This window comes from Pseudorasbora parva, chromosome 10, assembly GCF_024679245.1.
Source record: "Pseudorasbora parva isolate DD20220531a chromosome 10, ASM2467924v1, whole genome shotgun sequence".
Lineage (NCBI taxonomy): Eukaryota > Metazoa > Chordata > Actinopteri > Cypriniformes > Gobionidae > Pseudorasbora > Pseudorasbora parva.
Window position 1 is genome coordinate 24,515,256 of NC_090181.1, and position 21,904 is coordinate 24,537,159.

Here is a 21,904-nt window from a genome sequence, read left to right on the forward strand (position 1 = left end):
CCGTGATATTGTTAAGCCAATAGTTTTTGTTAGTGTTTATTTAAAAAAATCAAATTTACCAGAATATAAGTTAAATATTTAATTGATTAGTTGTCAATACTATATATAACAGCACAATATATAGAGTATGATTTTTACCCCAAAATTCAATATGTTGACATAAAATGATAACTGCAAATCTGCGGTTTTTAAATAATATTAAGTAATTAAAATACATTTTTCCTTTTAGTCACATTTTATCTCCCTGCATCAAATGATTTAGGGCTTCTACCCGCGCGCCTTCAAAAGAAAATAGTATGTGACATCCCAATGAATGCTGCTCTAGTATGAAAAATGTCCCTGTGAACTATAGTGGCCATAAATGGATAAACTGAAGCCATTTCAGTGTTCCAATGGGTTTATATTGGTAAGTGCACAAGCTATTAGAACTCACTCAATGCATTTTTAAGCATGCGTGTCTTTATTTAATAAATCTGGTTATGGTGAATTCAGCTTTTTCAACAAACATGGTGGAAGGTCTCTTTTACAGATGTATAATGCACATGTACCTCATATAAACAGTTCCTGTTGACATTTTATAGCTGTGAAAGCTTTCAAGGGACAAGTAGGTTTTTCTATTAGATGCAAGGGCAAACAAATCTGCAACACATTCTCTGCTTTGTAGGGATTTTTCCAGTGCCCTGTTTCATGACATATCATGTTCGCCATTTAAATTTCATACCTGTTTAAGCATAATTGACCTTGTCATGTAAATAATCCTAAATCTCTCTGTCTGGTTTTCTTATCATTTTATAATTTACCAGCCATTATACTGTGCGCTCCTTAGACTATATGCAAAGCAAACTAATTTATTAACATCATATGTAGGTACATAACAACCTTACTTAGACCCTCTCAACTCGATTAGCAATACGAGTAGTTGACTTTGCATGTTCAGAGCCATTTCTGTCATATCATATTTCAACTGTTAAGTAGTAAAAAAAAAAAAACAGAAAACAACTATGATGGCTGTAAAAGAGAGATGAAACAAAAGGACAGTAACCTCCTCTTGACATTTGGAACCGTATTGGAGCAATGGCCAGTGTTACGGTTAGTATCATGTTTCCTGTGTGGCTCATGTTGAAGAGCCACTGTGTCCAATCATAATGAATGAATTTCAGGACCATCTGTCAAAGTGTAAGAATCGTGTTTTAAACAAACAAAACGTGACGCAAGACATTGGCTTGGGTATTTGAGGAGCACAACATCAAAATTGAGGTGTTGACTTGCCCTCGAAATCTGTGGGATGTGCTCGACAAACAAGTCCAATCTTACAGGACTTAAAAGATCTGCTGCTAACATTTTGGTGCTAGATACCACAACACACCTTCAGGGGTCCAGTGGAAAGTGTTTTGGCAGGAAAAGGGGGACCAACACAATATTATAATAATAATATCGTAATGTTACGCCTGATGTGTGTGTATGTATGTATGTATGTATATACGTACACACACACACATACACACACACACACACACACATCAGGTGTAACATTATGATATTATTATTCTAATATTGTGTTGGACCCCCTTTTGCTGCCAAAACACTTTTCATGTTTGTATGTATGTATGTATGCATGCATCTATGTATGTATATACGTGTGTGTGTATATATATATATATATATGTATATGTATATATATATATATGTATATGTATACCGGTATGTGTATATATGTGTGTATATGTATATATGTGAGATTTTGCAATCCCTGTGCAATATACATATATACTGTGTAAATTTTGCTCTAATTTCATTGATACTTTATTCCGAAATGCAATGTGCTCAGCTTGCTGACCTTCCACTTGCTATTTGATGGAAGGGTAAGGGAAATGGAGTGTGTTGCACCTCTGTTTGTATATGGCACAGTTTGTTAAATCCTATTAGGTCACCATGCGTACAAAAAAAATCGACATATTATATAGTAGTAGGGCTTTATATATCGTTATATAAACGGAAGATCAGCACAAAATAAGATTTTTGCATACTTTGACTATGTTTCTCAGCCTCCTGAAGACACTTTTTCTTTTCTTTCCCTTTTTTTCTGGCAGCTCTCTTCCACCCTCATGCCAGTGATTATCATTTTTGTGGCACAAAGATCTTTTGATGTCTAAACGTGTCAAATGCATAATGCTCATTCTAAATATTTGCGTGCATGTCAAAGGACATTCTCTCCTGCCTTTGTGCCTCTGTAACCTTGGGAGAAATTCAGTCCTATCAAAGCTGCCTGCTTTGGCTTCTGCGGTTGGCAGCCACTTCCAAAGAGCTACGGGAGCGTTAACATTTAACTCCCTCTCCCATTCAGCCTGGTAAAGGTGAGGCTCAGAACAGTGTCTACACTCGTTTTAACCTTGGGAGAAGATCTGAGTGTATTTTCTGCTTCTAAAAGCGCCTTGGTGTGCAGATGCAGCAAGAAGAAAACAATTAACCTCATTTGACCGGCTTGAAATGGCTATCATTGATCGCTTGGTGTGGAACAGATGCTACTTTTTCGAGTTTTTTTTTTTTTTTGTAACTTCATTGTTATAAGATGCGTCTGTATAACTTCCCTGGAGATGATGGAAAACTTTTTACACACTTTGCTTGTCATGATGTTAAACGCCAATTCTGTCCTGATGTGTTGTGGATTGTAGGTGTCTGCTGCTCGTGAAGAGGTGCCGGGTCGTCGTGGTTTCCCAGGTTACATGTACACTGATCTTGCTACAATCTACGAGCGTGCTGGAAGAGTGGAGGGCCGGAATGGATCAATCACCCAGATCCCCATTCTAACTATGCCTAATGATGGTACAATGCTTATACACATTTATTTCGCTTTCTAAATTAGACCCTAAACCTATTTTTACGTAACATTAATTATTATGCCAATGTACTATATAAACTTCAGCTCAAATATCATATTACTTTTCTCTGAAATCAGACTTTGAATTCAGCCTGGTGGAAATAAATACAAAAAAATATTATATATTTAGTTAGTTGTTTTAGTTATTTCGTTTCATTTATTTTGTTATTTTAATTATTTGATTAAATATATATTTAATTATTTAGTTACTTTAAGTGTTTATTTTGTGTTCTGGCCGGACACTGCAACTGCGCCCAGTAACTAGCACTCTTGATGGCTTTGGTTACTATAGAAACATCCTTGTGAAGGACCTGTGTGTGTTTCTGAATAGGTGTTCCCCATTATAGCAGCACCAGGAAACCTCCATCTTTCTTTTTTTCTTTTGCTTTCTTTGCCCTTCTTTCTTGGCCATCACAACATCTCAATATTAATACATCATATAAAGGGTTAGTTTTCCCAAATATAAAAAATGATGTCATCATTTACTCACCCACGTGTTCCTAATCTGTATGAGTTTCTTTCTTCTGCTGAACACAAAAGAAGATATTTTGAAGAATGTAAGTTACCAGACAGTTGACGGTAGCCATTGACTTCCATGTCTGGAAAAATAATACCATGGAAGTCAGTGGTCAACAGTCTGGTTACTTAATTAAAATGGACAACTAAAAAATATATTAATGTATGACTAGAATGAGCAATTCTGACTGAATAATGCAAAATTTCATTTTCTCCATTTCAAACAGATATCACCCATCCGATCCCTGATTTGACTGGATACATCACAGAGGGGCAGGTTTATGTAGACAGACAGCTGCATAACAGACAGGTGAGACGTTTTGTGATTGGGAAAAAGATGAGAGGGATACATAAGCCACTTCCAAAATCTGCAAAAGTACAGAAGGACCATTTTATGCTTCATACTCATCAATTTTTGGAACAAATATTTAGATCTTATTTTAGATCTAAATATTTAGAACATCTTTTAGATGTTCATCTTTGAAGTTAGAATATAGTTTCTTTGAAACTCCTCATTGCTCTATAGTTTATTTAGTCATTTTATTTATTTCAGATGTTGTTTTAATTATTTATTCAATATATGTAGTTAGTTGATTTATTTAAAAAATATTAGTAAACAAGGACATCCTCTAATGGATCTTAAATTGGTGATGAATTGAGAAATCAACTTTCCATTGAGTCTTTGATATATAAAAGGTCATGGTAATAAAAGAATATCCTGTAAGTTTCCAAGCTGAAAACTTCCTTGTTAGTAAAAAAGCTTTTATAGACACCAGGCCCAGAGACTCTCAATGACGTATTAGAACGGGGAAACGCTGCCTCTACAGATAAATGTGTATGCCTGCTTCTGTAGCCCCGCCCACAGACTTGTGCAGCTTATTGAGCAATAAACATGCCAAAGATAGCAAAATAATCATTTGTAAACAAGTCTCAGGTCGAGACTAGATTTGCAGACATATTGAGATTAAAACAATGCTGTTCCTTCTATATTGTATCCGACAGGAATGGTGCAGCACAGTTATGCGAGTAAAACTTGTTTTTATATGTGATAGTATTGCATTGTCTAACAGAACATACAGGTCAGGTACACTGTCACAGGGTGAAGAATCCTTTATTTGTTGGTTCATTGCAATTCAGGATTAGATCGGCTATGTATGGGGAAGGGCTCGCAAAGCCCAACATCCGGGGCTTTGTGTTTTCCAGATGGGCTACCAAAACGTAAGCCCGTCGACAGGCCGGTGAATCTTAAATAGTGAAACAACATTAATTTCTTAATCTGCTTATTTCATTCTCTTGACTTGTTATTTGAAGAACGTGCGTGTGCGGTTTGCGCTTATATCCACCGATTGGGCGGGCCAAGTAATAATTATTTTTTATCAATTGCAGGTGGATGAGAGAGAAATCATTGTTTTGTTTAATAAATACATTTTGAGAGCCCTATCCGAATTATTCTGGTTGCCGCTTTCAAACAACCGTTCCTTCATGTGAGCTGACAAGGGTGTTGAAGCTCATTAAATATGCAAATCTTATCCAATCCTAGCCGTGGGCGTTTACTTTCAAGTCTCCAGTGCGGCACGCCCATTAAAACCCAGCTTTCAGAAGAGAGCCTCAAAACCAGTGTAGAAAATGGCCTATTACTTATTAGTTATGTTTTTGAATGTAAAAACCATGAGAACATCATAAGTTAATCTCAGACAACAGTATACATTTTTGTTAAAGCCAGTTCATGACACCTTTACACTTTTGAGGATAATTTTGTTTCCAAACTCTTCCCGAGTACATTGACACATTCTTGCACACTTGATTCCCAGAAGAATATGAACATTTATTCAAAACCGCTCTCTGTTGTTCTTTTTTTCCACTTAAAGATCTACCCACCCATCAACGTACTGCCATCTCTCTCTCGATTGATGAAATCTGCTATTGGAGAGGGCATGACCCGCAAAGATCACGCTGATGTCTCTAACCAGTTGGTAAAGAAAATGACTGTTCATACATCAGAATTGAATGTAATGTCTTTTATTAATCAGGCTAATTCTCACTCTGTTTCTCTGTCAATCCCATAGTATGCATGTTATGCTATTGGTAAAGATGTTCAGGCTATGAAGGCTGTGGTGGGTGAGGAAGCTTTGACCTCAGATGACCTGCTGTACCTGGAGTTCTTACAGAAGTTTGAAAAGAATTTCATTGCTCAAGGTACAAACTCCTAGTGTGCGATTTGCAACACCCCCATGGCATTACATTTTTATTTTATGAGGTTTCTCAACATTAATATGAGTTCCCCTAGCCTGAATGTTGTCCCCAAGTGGCTAGAAATGTTGATCAGTGATCTAGCCCCCGAGTTCTAGCTGTCTCTCTTTGCCTTTGAGAGAATGAGAGCTCAGATGAGCTGATCTTGAATTCTCCTCTTATGACGTTATACCAGGAAAGGTTTCCTCCCCTTCCTCTGCTTTGTCTGGCCAGAGAATTAGTAGAGAATGGATTCAGTTTATCAGTCGCGATGTCAGCAGCACAGGCTTTACCATATAGATTCGACATCACCGCCACAAACAGTGAATAACAGTGTTCATTAATGCCTGATCTGGGATCAGTGAGTTCTGATCTGTAGATAATCATTCAAGTTTACACAGACTTTCTTTTTAAATTGTTTAAAACGGTCAGTTTTGCCGCTGGTCGTCTTGATGCATCAGTGAATCAAGCCAGTGTCTAAAATGATCAACTTCACATTATTTCTGTTAGTAGCATAAAACAAATCTGTTATTTAAGTGATTAAACTACAGAGAGCGATCAAAGAACACTCTTTATAATGTTCGGATCTGTCAATCACACGTTTATCTTCAGTGCACACTTGTCCAAACTGCCGAAGCTCTTACTGTATTCTTCGTGTGCTTGCTGTTAGCTGTGGTGAAAGCATTTTGTGAGAGAAATAACGTTGCAAAGTTCACTCGTGTTTATTCAGAGCTCAATACAAACAAAATAAACTCGCACTCTTAAAAACTCGGTACAATAACACTTCCTCAGCAATCTTTCCCCAGCTCCGTCTCTCTCTCTCTCAACTGGCAGTGAGTGCTGCTGCTGCTGCTCGAATAAACCACGACCCCTCCACCACATAATCTCATTTCAAATGCAAAGATGTCAGCCAATCACAACAGTGGGTGTTTTCCCTGAAGACTCACAGCGGACACGCCCCTTGAAACAGAGCATTTCAGCCAGCGGGCTAATATTAGTATAGAAAAAATGCCTTTTATTTCTAAATTATGATATTTTTTGATGTAAAAACCATACTAACAATATATGTACACCTCTGGAAACATTATAAAATAATAAAACAATCCATGCCATGGGACCTTTAAGGAGAGTTCACCATGCTAGAGCGGTTTTATAGAATTTAAAATTTCAAGGTTCTGCTGCCTGTGTGTGTGTGTAAGCGCGAACACTATTATGCCATTTTATACTCTGCATTGGAAACCACTAGACAGTATTTCAGCCACTGCTCTTGCTCTGCCGCAAAGCACTTTCACCTCAGTGAATGATGTTCTCAATGCTGCTGCTCTTCAGTGTGGCTCAAGGTGCAAGGCCCTCTGTCTCCATCAAATCCTCCACTTAAAAAGATGTACACATCTTTAATATTGATCGCAGCCCTATTTTTGGAATGAAATCTCTCGGCTTCCTTTCTGTTTGTCACACAATCGTTGTGTCATTACCATCATTGGTAGAAAAGGACATTGTCTAAGTTCCTCAAACACATGATGGGCTCCAACAATTTCAGTTATTTCTTCTATTTACAGAGCACAAGACATGCATTAACACGTCTTTCCATCGGTTTTGTAGAACAATACAGTGTTTCCTTCAAGTAAATCACTTTTACTTATACACACACAACTATAATATGCCATTGAAGATACTATGTACCAGTCAGTGGTTTGATAGGATATTTCTTTCAAACTCTGTGAAGCCAAACACAAGCCTATAAAGTCGATTTCTTGAAGAACATTACATTCCTTTGCATTCGCTTTTTAGCCTGACAAGCCAGACCCACATCAAGATGTTTGGTCTGGAAACTCACCATTGACAAGGCTCAATCCGAGGGGCGGGATAAACGGTTGTCTTTTAAACTCCCTCTGCACGCGATAGGATAGTGCTACAACCAACCAGAACAATGAAGGTGAAGCGGAGCTAGTTAATAGATTAAACTTTCGCCGTATCCGGTTGGCAAAACTCTGAACACATCTTCCCCTTTTAAGAATGACTTCAGTGCCATTCTTTGTTCTTTTCTCAGAGAAAAGCTTAACTCCAAGTCTTCCAGAGTCGCGGTCAAAGCTGATTCGAAAGACCGCCGCTCTCCAGCCTCTGTGTTTACTAGTAGCATGCAAGTGCAACTCGGCCGTCATTATGTTAAGCCCCGCCCGCCGACTATATATACGATGTGATTGGCCTGACCAGAGTTTGGCGTTTACAGCTCAGAAGTGTTTTGTTGCTTGTACAGCTCAGAAAATGCCTTGTTGATGCTAGAAGTCAGAGGAGAATGGGCCGACTGATTCAAGCTGATAGAAGAGCAACTTTGACTGAAATAACGTGTTATAACCCATAACTCGTTACAACCGAGGTATGCAGCAAAGCATTTGTGAAGCCACAACACGCACAACCTTGAAGCAGATGGGCTCAGAAGACCCCACCGGGTACCACTCATCTCCATTACAAATAGGAAAAAGAGGCTACAGTTTGCACAAGCTCACCAAAATTGGACAGTTGAAGACTGGAAAAATGTTGCCTGGTCTGATGAGTCTCAATTTCTGTTGAGACATTCAGATGGTAGAGTGTGAATTTGGCATGAACAGAATGAGAACATGGATCCACTATGCCTTGTTACCACTGTGCAGGCTGGTGGTGGTGGTGTAATGGTGTGGGGAATGTTTTCTTGGCACACTTTAGGTCCCTTAGTGCCAATTGGGCATCATTTAAATGCCACGGCCTACCTGAGCATTGTTTCTGACCATGTCCATCCCTTAATGACCACCATGTACCCATCCTCTGATGGCTACTTCCAGCAGAATAATGCACCATGTCACAAAGCTCGAATCATTTCAAATTAGTTTCTTGGACATGACAATGAGTTCACTGTACTAAAATGGCCCCACAGTCACCAAATCTAAACCCAATAGAGCGTCTTTGGGATGTGGTGGAACAGGAGCTATGTGCCCTGGATGTGCATCCCACAAATCTCCATCAACTACAAGATGCTAGCCTATCAATATGGGCCAACATTTCTAAAGAATGCGTTCAGCATCTTGTTGAATCAATGCCATGTAGAATTAAGGCAGTTCTGAAAGCGAAAGGGGGTCAAACAGTATTAGTATGGTTTTCCTAATAATCCTTTAGGTGAGTGTATATATACCGTATTTCCTCAAATAAAAGCCTGTAGTCAATTAAACGCCAGGCCTCTGATAGTGGCTGAGGGCGTGGTCAGCACAAACAAATAAAGGCCGGTCTCAAATAAAGGCCGGTGGAAAAGGTGTGGATAATCTCCTAAATTCTGTTAATTTAATGTGCATTCAATGTTCAATAGGGTTGAGCCGTGACGGCTGACCGACATCACAATGGATGAAACCATCCTGATGCTACGCGCCCCGATGCAACGTCTGTGAAAATGCCGTGTCAGACAGGCTACAAATATCGACTTTCACAATGCACGCGTCTAAATCAGCTCCCTAGTTCAGTAGTCAGGGCATCGATCACGGAGTCAGTCCATTGACTTACCGGTATGTCCTGATCAGTGCCCTGACTACTGAACTAGGAGCTTAAGACGCACCTAATATTAGCCTCTCGTCTCTTTTATGTCTTAAGGTGGTTGCACACAAGCCTCGAAGCTCAGCTCCGCACAGACGCCACGTCTCACGCCTTGTTTATACTTTTGCCTGTCTCTGTCTCTAATTTCACTAACCTTTAGTGTCGTGATTTTTATTTATTTGATTAAACATGGATCTTTATTTAAAATGGCTTATTTCTGCTTTTGTAGGCTCATTCAGTAAATATAAGCACCTAATTTGCTAACTGGGGGCCGGTGTGATGAGACCTCATGCTCGGCTAGATTCGCCGAGAACTCGTTCATCTTCGGATGCGGAGCTGCGCGCGGAGTTACAAAAAATTCGTATTATGTTGTTGTATGGTGATATTTTTGCAAATGTTTCTTAAATATATTCAATGATATTTGTCCACTGGAACGATCACTTTAAATTGAAAACGGTTTACTTAAAGCAGTTATATTTGAAACAGATGGAATTAGAAATACAGGCCTGCCCCTAATAAAAGCCTGCTTCAAATAAAAGCCGGTTCCCATCGGCAGTTCAGGTAAATAAAGGCCCCGGTCTATATTTGAGGAATTACGGTATATGCATAATTAAAGCTGGAGTGTTATGTCATGTGATTTGGATGAGGTTATAAGGTTTGTGTTGTGTCCATTTCTCTAGGTCCCTATGACAACAGAACAGTGTTCGAGACGCTGGACATTGGTTGGCAGTTGCTTCGAATCTTCCCCAAAGAAATGCTGAAGAGAATTCCTCAGAGCACACTGGCCGAGTTCTATCCAAGAGAGTCCGCTGCCCGCCACTGAGCCTCCTAAGACCACTACACCTTCTGGATGCCTGGTCTTCCACAAAAAAATCTCATCCCTTGTGTTCACCTCTACTCTGACAAGTGATATTTAGGATTACAGGGCATAATTATGGGATAATGACCCCCATAGATTATTCCACTGTCCCCCACTGTTGTGTTAAACATGTTTGTGTGTACTGTATCATGTGGATAGGATGTGTAATTGTGGTTTGCTTTTTTCACTGTTTTGTTTGTGTGGACATGCATACTGTCCTGTAGTTCATTTCCTTTTCTTTTTTGAAGTTATTTCACTGTGTGCAGCCTGAAGAGGATATTAAAAACATTTGCGCTCAAAGGGAAATATTCAGGGCTCACTTGCACATTTGTGTGCTTGCTCACATCCTCCATTCATCACTGTAACAAGCGCACAAATAATGTTTCCAAACATTCCAATGTAAGTAATGAGAAATATTTAATTACAAATTCATTTACAGCCCTTCCCTTGAGAAAATATTTGCTTTTATTTATTTTCAATATCCAAAAAAAACAAACTCAAATGAATTCTTGTGCACCAAACTTAGTTTCTGTTATGTTGATAGACTGGTAATTATTGTTGTTGAATGATCATAAAGTGTGTGCTTGTCACTGACAGGTGTTATTTCCCTATTAGAGGATGATGTTTACAGCATCTGTGCTTTGAAATGTTCTGCAATGTAAGACTGATTAAACATTCCCCTTTTACTCTGTATGTGTAAACATGTTTTACCAGTTTTGTTTGCTGTTTAAACCTGTCAAACCTCTCAGATGAATTAAATTATATTGTTATATCGTGATTTGGCTGACTGCTTAATTTTTTTCACATCAATATCATAGTATTTCTGTAACTTCAGGTTATTATTTGCCCCAGAGGATGATTTTACTAAAAGTAGAATATGTCATGTTTAGGGTCAAATAACAAATGGTTTTTGCTAATCTTTTAATGTATCTTATTATTTATCTTATTAATGCATCTCGTTATTGTTTAAAAAAAAAAAACTTTTTAAGCAAATCACTTCTGTCACTTAGGTGTGGTCTCATTTCTGCCTTTATTAGGAGGCAAACAATTTAGTCCCTTATAAAAGTGTTGTTAAATCTTAGTTGTAGACTACTTGTGAAGATAAATCTACATTTTTAACTGTATTTAATGTTGGAAAATACTAAATTTACCTTACGGTGTAAAAACCTCAAAAGCTCACTGTGACCAAATTCCAAATAACGTTATTTACCGGTTACAAATTGACCAAAGACAAACATAATATGTTTTATTTTAGTAAATGCTATTTATTTTATTTTGTGCCATTTCCAATTTAGCTGTAATTGTGTAATATTAAAACATATTAATTAAACACACGTATTAGCATATTTATAGTGCTGCTGTTTTCATTCTTATACCACCATAAATCTGTATCCGTCATTTCCGCCACAGATCCTGTTAAACACATTACGTAATTTAAGATTTGGAAATGCATGCTTTCTAAGAAAGAAAAAGAAAATTACAGAATTATCCTGTTATAAATAAAACCACCGTGGGTTATTTAAGGTAAAATAACTTGTGTGATATAATAACGCGATGCTTTTAAGTTTAATAGTGCCAAGTGTTGAAGAAACACTAACGTTAAATCGTAAATAAAGTAATTTGTATGCAATTTAGCTGATACCATGTTACCGCTTTTTACTGTAAAGTTAGTAGACCTAATTATAGCATTCAAGTGAAAACTATTGTTTACATGGTGCGCTTGTACTATAGACTGTATAAAAATAAAAATAAAAATTTAAAAAAGGTTTGCACTTTAACGGAGCGCGCGACAGTAGGTGTGTCCGTCCAGGTATCATTTCCTGTATCGCTCGCGCTGTGTTTAATCGAAGTTTTGAATCAGTGACCACAGGAACTTTCAATGGCGTCAACGGGAAAGCAAAAGAAGCAAAAAGAAATGAAAATGATTTCAGACCTGTCCAACCAAGGTAAGGGTGACGGTGTCAATTGTCAAATGCATGAATAGTGCGGGTTTCTCAGGTTAAAGGACTTCTGTGACTGCCTGTAACAGTCTAACAGTTACACACACAGCACAGGTATTATAATAATAGGCCATGAAGTAGTTTTTTTTGTTTTCTTGTTATAACAATCGATATCGACTTGATTTTATCCTTATTCCCAGAAAAAAAAAATATATATCAAAGTTCTAAGTCTGGAAAACAGTTAGACATATTAACCACCAACCATCAAATTGTGAAGGTTAACAAAGATTACATTCCGTGTAGTTTTAATCCCTTCTGCATGATGAGGAAAATACTATAAAGCATTTCAATTCTGTAAACACTTTAGCTTTAAGAGGCTTGTTTGGACATGCACACACATTTTTTTGTTGAACGTCCTGGAATTTCTTTTGTTTTGCAAAGATAAAAAAAAAATGTATTACCCATGTAATTCAATTTTTTCCCCCAGATAGGTGAGCACATATATTTTACACATTGAATAGCCAAATAAAATAAATAGCATTTACTAAAATAAAACATATTATGTTTGTCTTTGGTCAATTTGTAACCGGTGAATAACGTTTATCAGTAAAATAAGATAGAAATTAAGGGGAACGTTGTGGTTGATAAACCAAGAGTAAATACTTATTTACTTACACTTTGTTATGAAGTCATATATAGAAATCCACTGTTTTGTGTAACAAACAGTTACTGTACTTATTCAAAATGGGACTTTGGTTTCCCAGTGGACTCAAATGTGACCAGTGACATGCTTACATAATGTGATCATGATTTAAGACATATTTGATTAATAGACCCATTGAATATTAATTTGGTAGTTGTGTCTGTATTGTGGCATGTTTTATGGCGCTTTGAAGACATCATCTCGTCATGTCACCATATAAAACTGTTTTTATGAAATCAATACAGTCTGCATGTTCATTTCAACTGTGTAAAATACTTCAAATCTTTTGGAATCCACAAATGTTACTGTTAGAATTAAATGAGTAAATGCTCCTGACTGCTGTATAATTTCTCTCTAGCATTAGGTTAGTAAACAACTCTCTAAAATTCATTTTCAGCCAAGATTTGCTTTCTATTCTTTTGCTCAAAGCCCCCTGCAGACCTGATAAATAGAGCAGACAACTTTAGGATTATTCACATTATTCTGCTGTGCTCTGACACTACAAAATTTAACTCATGAGACTGTCTGCTTATAGTCTTTTCCATGGTAGTCTGTCTTAGTGTGACATTAATAACCCAGACACCGTGTGGTTTGTAAAAGCTTTACAGATCATGTAGACAGATGGAACTGTCATTGTCTTGACCAACTGATGTATTTCTCATCAAGGAAGAACATTTCTGCTATTTTTAATTATATATTTTTGCAACATTAAAAATACATTTGTGTAAGTTAGCACTAGTTTCCATGAGCAATCCTCATGAGGAAATGAGTTGTTGGCTGCAGTAAAAGTTTCCTCTTGAGTTTGATCTCTCTCACGTATTGCATTAACGGACTGTGTAGTTCTTGGGAAGTTGTGAGATATGTTTAACTGGCGCCCTTGTATTTCCGCAGTACTTCTCCAGTATGAAAGCCTACAAAGAGAACATGATAAAATCAAAAAGGAGGTAAGACATTAGTTTTCATCCTGTCCTTTCTTTCACATCCTCACATTTTCGTTCTTCGCACTTCTGCATGTGGTCTTAGAGGGATAGTTCAACCAAAAATAAAAGAAAACATTTGAAATGATCTTTAAATAGTTTTTAGTTTTATAAATAGTTTTATCTTTAAATATTTTAAGCAGTTTCTGTCGATAGTGTGAACTTTTGAACCTTGTTCAAAAAAAATGATGACATAAACATTCATAAATTCACGCATCAGTTGTGGTAAACGGAAGCTCAAGTATGTTCTCTCGATGTGCGAGAACCAATGAGGTTCATTCTCATGTGTTACACAGCAAGTTTAAGCTTCAGCAAGAGATTTGTTCTCATGTGTCAAGCGAGTTCGGTTGAGCTTCTGTTTATGTTTGCTGATCAATATTTATATGTGAATAAGAGCCTAAATTCAGTGTGTTCATTATATAAAGCGATCAAGTGTCTTCAGAAAATTAGCAATCAAGTCTCTTTATGAACTTTTTGAAGCTTCAAAGTGTCATTTGGGTAGCTGTAAATGTAGGAACAGAGAGCTCTCAGATTTTATTAAAAATATCTTAATTTGTGTTCCGAAGATGAAAGAAAGTCTTGCAGGTTTAGAACAACAGGGGGAGTAAATGATGACAGAATTTAAATTTTTTTGTTGAACTATCCCTTTAATTTTTAGTAAATGATAACATAATTTTCATTTTTAAGTGATCTTTACATTTTAAAATTAGATTTTCTGTGATGTTGCTTTAAAATAAATGCAGATGTTCTTTTAAATAAAAATCTGTTCTGTAAGTGCATAATATACTTTAGATTTATTTAAATTTTTGTTTCAGTGTAAAAAAATGCAAGAGGAGCGAGATGTGGCCTTACAGAAGCTGAAAGAGTTTGAACAAGGTTGGTTTTAAAGATCTTTGATTCATCTCATTAACTTCTCATTCATGTAATGTCCATCCGGTGACATCCTTCTGTGTAGTACATTGAAACAATAGTGTGTTGGAAATCACATAGATTTAATGACTTTGATTTCTGTGGGAAATACTGGCTGTGTGCTTTGCTCTTTTGGACTTTGATCTCAGAATCTTGCAAGAACTATGACAGTGTTCCATATAGACACACCTAGTTATTCCATAACTACTTGTTTTCCAACATGACATTTTAAAATTGTATTCACACAGCTCTAAATCTAAGCAGTTGTTCAAATAATAAGCATAATCAGGGATGAAAATTAGCACCCGCATCCAGTCAAATGCGGGTGATTTTAAGGTGTGGAGGGTAAACTCACTTTACCTATCGGCCACCGTGGCGAGTAAATAAAAATAGCATAGCCTACTGTTTCACCTCTTTGTAAACTTTGTTCAATGCATGCGAGTGCTGCCGTATGTTCGAATATGACCAGTCATTTTCACCGTCATCACCCGCGTGTAGAGCCAGAACACGCGAATGAGAACTCGCACTGCGCAAATATTGAGTTCTCTTTCAAGTTTTGCGCTTAAACGGACAAACTCACACAAGAAGTATGTCAACATGTTCATCTTGATGAGTATCCTAGCAGACATAGTGTTTCGGTTTTCGGCCTTGGTTTCCTCTTTTTCTGTTTCGGCCAAGAATTTTGATTTCGGTGCATCCCTACTGACAATGTTCTGCTTGGTATGTCATCAACACGCTTCAGAAGATGCCAAAACAAATAGTTTCATTGTCGGGACTAAAAACCTAAAACTGGAAGCCATAAAAGACCACGAATCATCCAAAATGCCACATCCAGGTAAAAAAAAGAGCACACAGAGCCCTACTCATTTAATGAAATGTATATCAGTTAATGGTTTGTGTTTGTATGAGAGAGAAAGAGAAAATGTCAGTATTGAAAACATTAGGTGCCAAAGATAGTCCTTTTGCAGACATGAGTGGAGGTATCGCTTCATGCTTATAGTCTTAAGTTCAGGGTTGATATTGGGGATGCTCCAATCGATCACATTCTGAGACTCAATCGGTTATTAAATAAATATAAATTAATATAAATCCGATAAATAATATTAGTTAGTAATATCGGTTAGTGAGCCACATTAATAATGTGGCTCACTAACCGATCACAAATTGATGACGCAAGACCAGGAAAAGTTGCCATTGACACACCTGTAAACGGTATACATATTGGGCTTTTGTGCCACGTTCTGCTTTGTAACTTTGCGAAACATTAGTAAACCATAGTAAATCACACATCTTTATTTAGACCTGGTTGTCTCGATTCGAACGAGACGCGCAACATAACATGATCTTGAAGAAATCCTCATGGAATGACATGGCATGCTGCTTGGCTAAAGCTATAGGACTTCCGGGATTCAGTCACATCTTGATCAAGGCTGTGATCGAAAACTTAGGTAGCTTGCCTCGCTGCATTATCAGGCAGTGACTTTGCAGGCAGCATTTGCTCATGAGTGACTGATTTTGCACACAAAATTTGGACAGACTTCTGAGGCAGCGTAACAGTAAAATGATCTAGAGCAAAGTAGACAGAGCTTCGGTGAGAACTAAGCGCATATTTAATCACTAAAATAGTAATTTCTCAATAGATATTACATTAGAATGGAACGCATAGGATTGTGGGATATCAAAGGTAGCGAAGGATACGTCTATGTAGAATTTTTAAAGGTGCCCTAGAATGAAAAATTAAATTAACATTGCCATAGTGAAATAATAAGAGTTCAGTACATGGACATCACATACTGTGAGTCTCAAACACCATTGCCTCCTACTTCTTACGGAAAAATAAGTGATTCTCAACATACCGCCACCGGTGATGCAATCGCTGGGGATCATTAATATGTATGCCCCCATTTGCATATGTCCAAACATTTCCATTGTTAGGCGGAACTGACGGAGCCGAATCATCGGGACTGCAGGTAAACAAACGACACTTGAGGATAGAAAAAACAGCAGCTCTCATGGACACATATGTCATGTTCCAGGCTGTGCAGGAGACGTAAGGACTTTTCAAACCCTTTCCACAGATAAAAAATGTCAACAGTCATGGTTGATGTTTATTATAATCGGATACCACAACAATTTCATTTCAAAATCGTTAGTTTGTTTGGTCCATTTCAAGCAAACTTCGCTCAGCGTTTTAAACTGAAGAAAGGGGCAACTGTATTCCTGCAAGAAGTAAGTAGTGATTTATCCACTTATTGACTGTTTAAACAATTTCTGATTAAACTGAAAGTTTCTTAGAGAGACAGCATTGTCTAACGCAAGATGCTAGTACAGTAGGACAGAGTCCTGCACGGATTTGGGTACCCGCGGGCAAATTTTGCTGAAACGGGTGAAAAACATCCAACTGTATCGGATTCGGTTGCGGGTTGAAATGTAGGGAATGTAAAAATATATGCATATTTTTAGAAACACATCTACAAGAATATGTCTTGCCTGTATTTCAAGTTAAAAAATAATTTCAAAAGAATATCAGGTTATTTGTGCTCGCGCCATCGCGCGCCCTTCCAGGATTCTCTCACTTTCAAAAAATCTAGCAAGCTCAGTTTTTGAATCCACTTCTGACAGAAGAGCTGCATGATGTGTGCATCTTGTAGCATAGGGTGAAATCAGTACATTGGCGCTCTGTGGCGCGGCAGGATTTTTAACAACTTTCTGAGTCGCCGCGGACAGGCGCTGAATGCCGCCGCCAGTGTGCGTACACTCATTGAAAACAATGTGTATGAATTTTAAAGACGTGGCGCGGTGCTGTAATTACTTTTGACCTGTCAGCAAATGTATAGGCCTATATAATGGTATATGCTTTTTCGGGTGCGGGTCGGGTGTCGGTTCTATTTTAAGCGTGTCGGGTCGGGTGCGGATTTTAATTAGTGCTCAATGTCAGAAAACGGGTCGGATGCGGTTTAACGCACTGCGGGTATGGGCGGGTGCGGATTTACAAAAACGGACCTGTGTAGGACTCTGCAGTAGGAAGAACCATACAAAACTAAATAGTGTGTCTAATGACAAAGGTTAATATTATTTATTACATATGGTCACATGCATGCAAGCTCTCTCTCACGTGCGGATGATCTGAAAACGCCAATAAACAAGTAGGCTGCATTTTAGCAATCCCCATTTGAGATGTTCTGCTTAAAGTGTAATGCAGTCGGTCTGTGTTCTGTCAGGACTCACAAACCGCTTTGCTTAACAACTGAACTCCTGTGTGCTGCTGAAATATGCCAATCAGAGCAGAGCTCAACATTAATATTCATGCCTCTTCCAAATAAGGCAAAAACAGAGCATTACATCCAAGGGACAATTTATTTATATAAAGATCATCACACTTAAAGATCATCACTCATCAGCCAGGATCTTATTACTTGCTATTCTATGTAAATCAAAATATATTATAAATATGCCACCTTCAGGGAGAAAGGGGTTAACTTATATAAAGCTGGAATGATGACAAGAAATCAGTAGTTGGTATCAGCTGCAAAAATCCTGATCGGAGCATCCCTAGTAGATATCAATCCGTTTTTACCGGGAGCTGCCCGTATTTTTTTTGTCATGATATGATTGCCATATCACAGTCATATCAATCTATTATTCCAAGGTTGTCCATTTGTCAGATTTTGTATGAAACACATCCTACTCATACAATCAACACATTGTGCAAATTTCAACTCATTTATGACCTCGACCTGGCAACCTTCAACCCAGTTGCGCTGTTGATGTCTGCTCAGATAGTCAGACTCAGGGAAGTTAAATCAAGCATCAGGAGGAGGAAGAATTAGGAGGAGAAGACTCCGGTGGTAAATATTTAATGCATGCAAATGCTTTTGAAACCATACTCGGCATACATGAAGACACACGCCGCTAACGTGCACAGGCAGCGCGACAGCGTAAAGATTATCATAAAGAGTTGTGAGGAAATGAGACACGTGTGAAATATGCCAGATCTTAAAGTGACAGTAAACAATTATGATCTCATTAATGTAAAGAACAACAGTAATTACACAGTAAATTACTCAATGCTCTTGACTAAAGAACGTATATACCTTTAATGCAGATTCATCTATATCTATATATATAAACCTGATTCCAAAAAAGTTGGGACACTGTACAAGTTGTGAATAAAAAAAGAATGGAATAATTTACACATCTCATAAACTTATATTTTATTCCAAATAGAATCTAGATAACATATCAGATGTGCAATCATTTTCTCTGGGCCAAGGCTCATTTAAAATGGACTGTGGTAAAGTGGAAAACGGTTCTGTGGGAAAAAAATCAAAATTTGAAGTTCTTTTTGGGACGCCATGTCATCCGAACTAAAGAGGACAAGGACAACCCAAGTTGTTATCAACGCTTAAATCAGAAGCCTGCATCTCTGATGGTATGAGGTTGCATGAGTGTGTGTGGCATGGACAGCTTACACATCTAGAAAGGCACCATCAATGCTGAAAGGTATCCAAGTTCTAGAAGAACATATGCTCCCATCCAGACCTCGTCTCTTTCAGGGAAGACCTTGAAACAATGCCAGATCACATACTGCATCAATTGCAACATCATGGTAGCCTGACAAGCCAGACCCACATCAAGATGTTTGGTCTGGAAACTCACCATAGACAGGGCTCAATCCGAGGGGCGGGATAAACAGTTGTCTTTCAAACTCCCTCTGCACGCGATAGGATAGCGCTACACCAACCAGAGCAACGAAGGTGAAGCAGAGCTCGCTGATAGATTAAACATTCGCCGTATCCGGTCGGCTAAACTACGAACACATCTTCCCTTTTTAAGAATGACTTCAGTGCCGCTCTTTGTTCTTTTCTCAGAGAAAAGCTTAACTCCAAGTCTTCCAGAGTCGCGGTCAGAGCTGATTCGAAAGACCGCCGCCGTTCGCCAGTTTCTGTGTTTACTAGAAGCACGCAAACGCAACTCGGCCGTCGTCATTATGGCCCCGCCCGCCGACTCTATACACGATGTGATTGGGCCGTCCAGATTTTGAGAAACACAGCTCAGAATGGTATTGAGAGTTCCTAGACGACACTTTAAATTTGCTGCCGCTAGGGTGCGTCTAGATTTCTAGGCTAACATCATGGCTGTGTAGAAGAAGTGTCCGGGTACTGAAATGGTCAGCCAGCAGTCCATATCTTTCACCCATAGAAAACATTTGGCGCATAATAAAGAGGAAGATGCGACAAAGAAGATTGAAGACAGTTGAGCAACTAGAAGCGTGTATTAGACAAGAATGGGACAACATTCCTATTCCTAAACATGAGCAACTTGTCTCCTCAGTTCCCAGAGGTTTGTAGACTGTTATAAAAAGAAAAGGGAATGCCACACAGTGGTAAACATGGCCTTGTCCCAACATATTTGAGATGTGTTGATGCCATGAAATTTACAACCAACTTATTTTCCCCTTAAAATTATAATTTTTCTCAGTTTAAACATTTGATACGTCATTTATGTTGTATCTTGAATAAAATATTGAAATTTGAAACTTTCACATCATTGCATTCGTTTTTTATTCACAATTCGTACAGTGTCCCAACTTTTTCGGAATCGGTTTGTAATTTATAAGTTACGCAGTGCAAACCAGTCATTCATTGAGACATCAGTAGCTTTTTTTGTATCACTAAAACTGGTCTGTATTCATAAAAAGATTTCATTAAACAAGTATTTAAAATATACTGACTTTGTTGTTTCTACATACATTTGAAGATTAACTGTGAAATTATTACATTATAAAATATATTTTTAAAAATGTTTTAATGGCGATTAATCAAATTTTTCTATATATATCTGCACAATTTATGTGTATTTAGCCATCCAGCACCCCCCATAACCCCACCCACTACCCCGCTCAGAGGTCTAGCGCATTTTGGTACCCAAATGTTGACAGGTATGCACATGAGTGAGGGGAAAAGCAACAGGTTTCAGTCTTAAATGGGTTTTTCCGCAGTCACACCCTTGCCAAATCGCCGCACTTCACCTCTCTCACACATCTATACAAATGTCACTTTCTTTTTCTTTTTCTTTTCCAAGGAAAACATGGAATTCAAACACGTGAATAAAAAGGCAAAATTTTAAAAAGCACAACAAATGGCCGCCGGTGTTGGGGAGGAGGGAAAAAATCCATTACATTCTCATTTTAATGCACAAAATAGGTCATTATTTGATAGAGAAGAGCGTGTGTTTTTGTGAATAATCTTGGCCTTTGCTCATGTTTCCTCCGCCATAAACACGTATTGTGTATGACTTCCACTTAAATAGTGGCTGCAGCTTCTAGCAGAGCAGCTGCATATTAGGAGCTATTACGTGATTTCATAGCTCTCGGAAAATTGCTTCTATTCAGCGCAAAGCGGCCGAGGGGGAAGCTGGCAAGGTGGGGGGGAAGTGGTGAGCGAGCGAGCAAGGAAAAAGCCCCCAACACACAATCATGTCTTTTCAATTGGAGATGGCAAGGTTGATGACAACATGACCATTGTGTTCTAATGATAAGACCACAAAGGCATCTGCCCCCTCATCAAGCTCGGCACTGTAGAAACAGCATCAGAGGCTCTAATTCACTTCTCCAACACGCAAGCCCGATAGCATTATACTCGCCGTCCTCGTGCACGTAATCACTGTCTGTCTCTGAGAAGACGCGTGCACGAGGAACGGCGCGTGAAGAAAGAGATTTGAAGATGTAACGTTGATGGGGAGGCCAAAACTTACAATTAAAGCTGCCAAGCCTGACGTGTGAAGTCTCCCCCTCGTCCCCCTCCTGCTCCGCAACTGCCTCACACTTAGCCCGGTTTATGTGTAGCAGCTATTACAATTAACCTGTCACTTAGTGCTAGTACTACCAGTGAGAGAGAGAGATGAAAGATGGGGTGGAGGGAGACCAACTGGCAGCTAAGTACTGTTTAATGAGTGACAGGGAAAGGCTTACAGCGCGGAACTTGGATATCGCAGACATGAGCGTTCATCAAGTTTTAATTAGGTGTCATTGGGAGGCAGCCGCTGGTCGTGATGGTGCTAATTCCTGTTTTTGCCTCTCCACCACAATGTGTAATTAGTTAAGAGGCTGTGAGCTGGTCCGTGGCCAGTCTCTGGTGATTACGGACACAAATAAGGTAAGAGCTCCAGGCGTTAAGAGCGTCTGCCTCTTCCATCTCCCCGTCTTCAGCCTCTTTGGAAGTTGATAGATTGCGGCTGCTCGTCAGGCTGACTGCGTTTGGAATTTTTGAAAGTTTGGGAATCTTTTTGTGCATGAAAGAGTAAGCTTTTTAAGCGTGTATAAACATTTTCAAA

The 21,904-nt window shown here is 38.4% G+C and overlaps 2 protein-coding genes across 4 annotated transcripts in view; both read left to right on the forward strand.

Moving 5' to 3' along the window:
- atp6v1ba (ATPase, H+ transporting, lysosomal, V1 subunit B, member a) overlaps positions 1 to 10,818 on the forward strand; it is a 35,833-nt gene extending 25,015 nt beyond the window's left edge. The window contains exons 10-14 of the mRNA XM_067455629.1: positions 2,673 to 2,823; positions 3,622 to 3,704; positions 5,263 to 5,367; positions 5,461 to 5,590; positions 9,862 to 10,818. Coding sequence (XP_067311730.1) covers positions 2,673 to 2,823; positions 3,622 to 3,704; positions 5,263 to 5,367; positions 5,461 to 5,590; positions 9,862 to 10,004 — 612 coding nt within the window. The 3' untranslated portion in view covers positions 10,005 to 10,818. The remainder of the gene's footprint in view (positions 1 to 2,672; positions 2,824 to 3,621; positions 3,705 to 5,262; positions 5,368 to 5,460; positions 5,591 to 9,861) is intronic.
- Positions 10,819 to 11,441: 623 nt separating this feature from the next.
- The window catches only part of shtn1 (shootin 1), a 45,265-nt gene continuing 34,802 nt past the window's right edge, over positions 11,442 to 21,904 (forward strand). Inside the window, exons 1-4 of one of the 3 annotated variants that reach the window (XM_067455636.1) lie at positions 11,442 to 11,564; positions 11,902 to 11,986; positions 13,575 to 13,627; positions 14,476 to 14,536. In XM_067455636.1, coding sequence (XP_067311737.1) covers positions 11,920 to 11,986; positions 13,575 to 13,627; positions 14,476 to 14,536 — 181 coding nt within the window. In that variant the 5' untranslated portion in view covers positions 11,442 to 11,564; positions 11,902 to 11,919. Of the gene's footprint in view, positions 11,565 to 11,630; positions 11,987 to 13,574; positions 13,628 to 14,475; positions 14,537 to 21,904 lie in introns of those variants that run through there. The other 2 variants (XM_067455637.1, XM_067455635.1) reach the window with 2 other exon arrangements.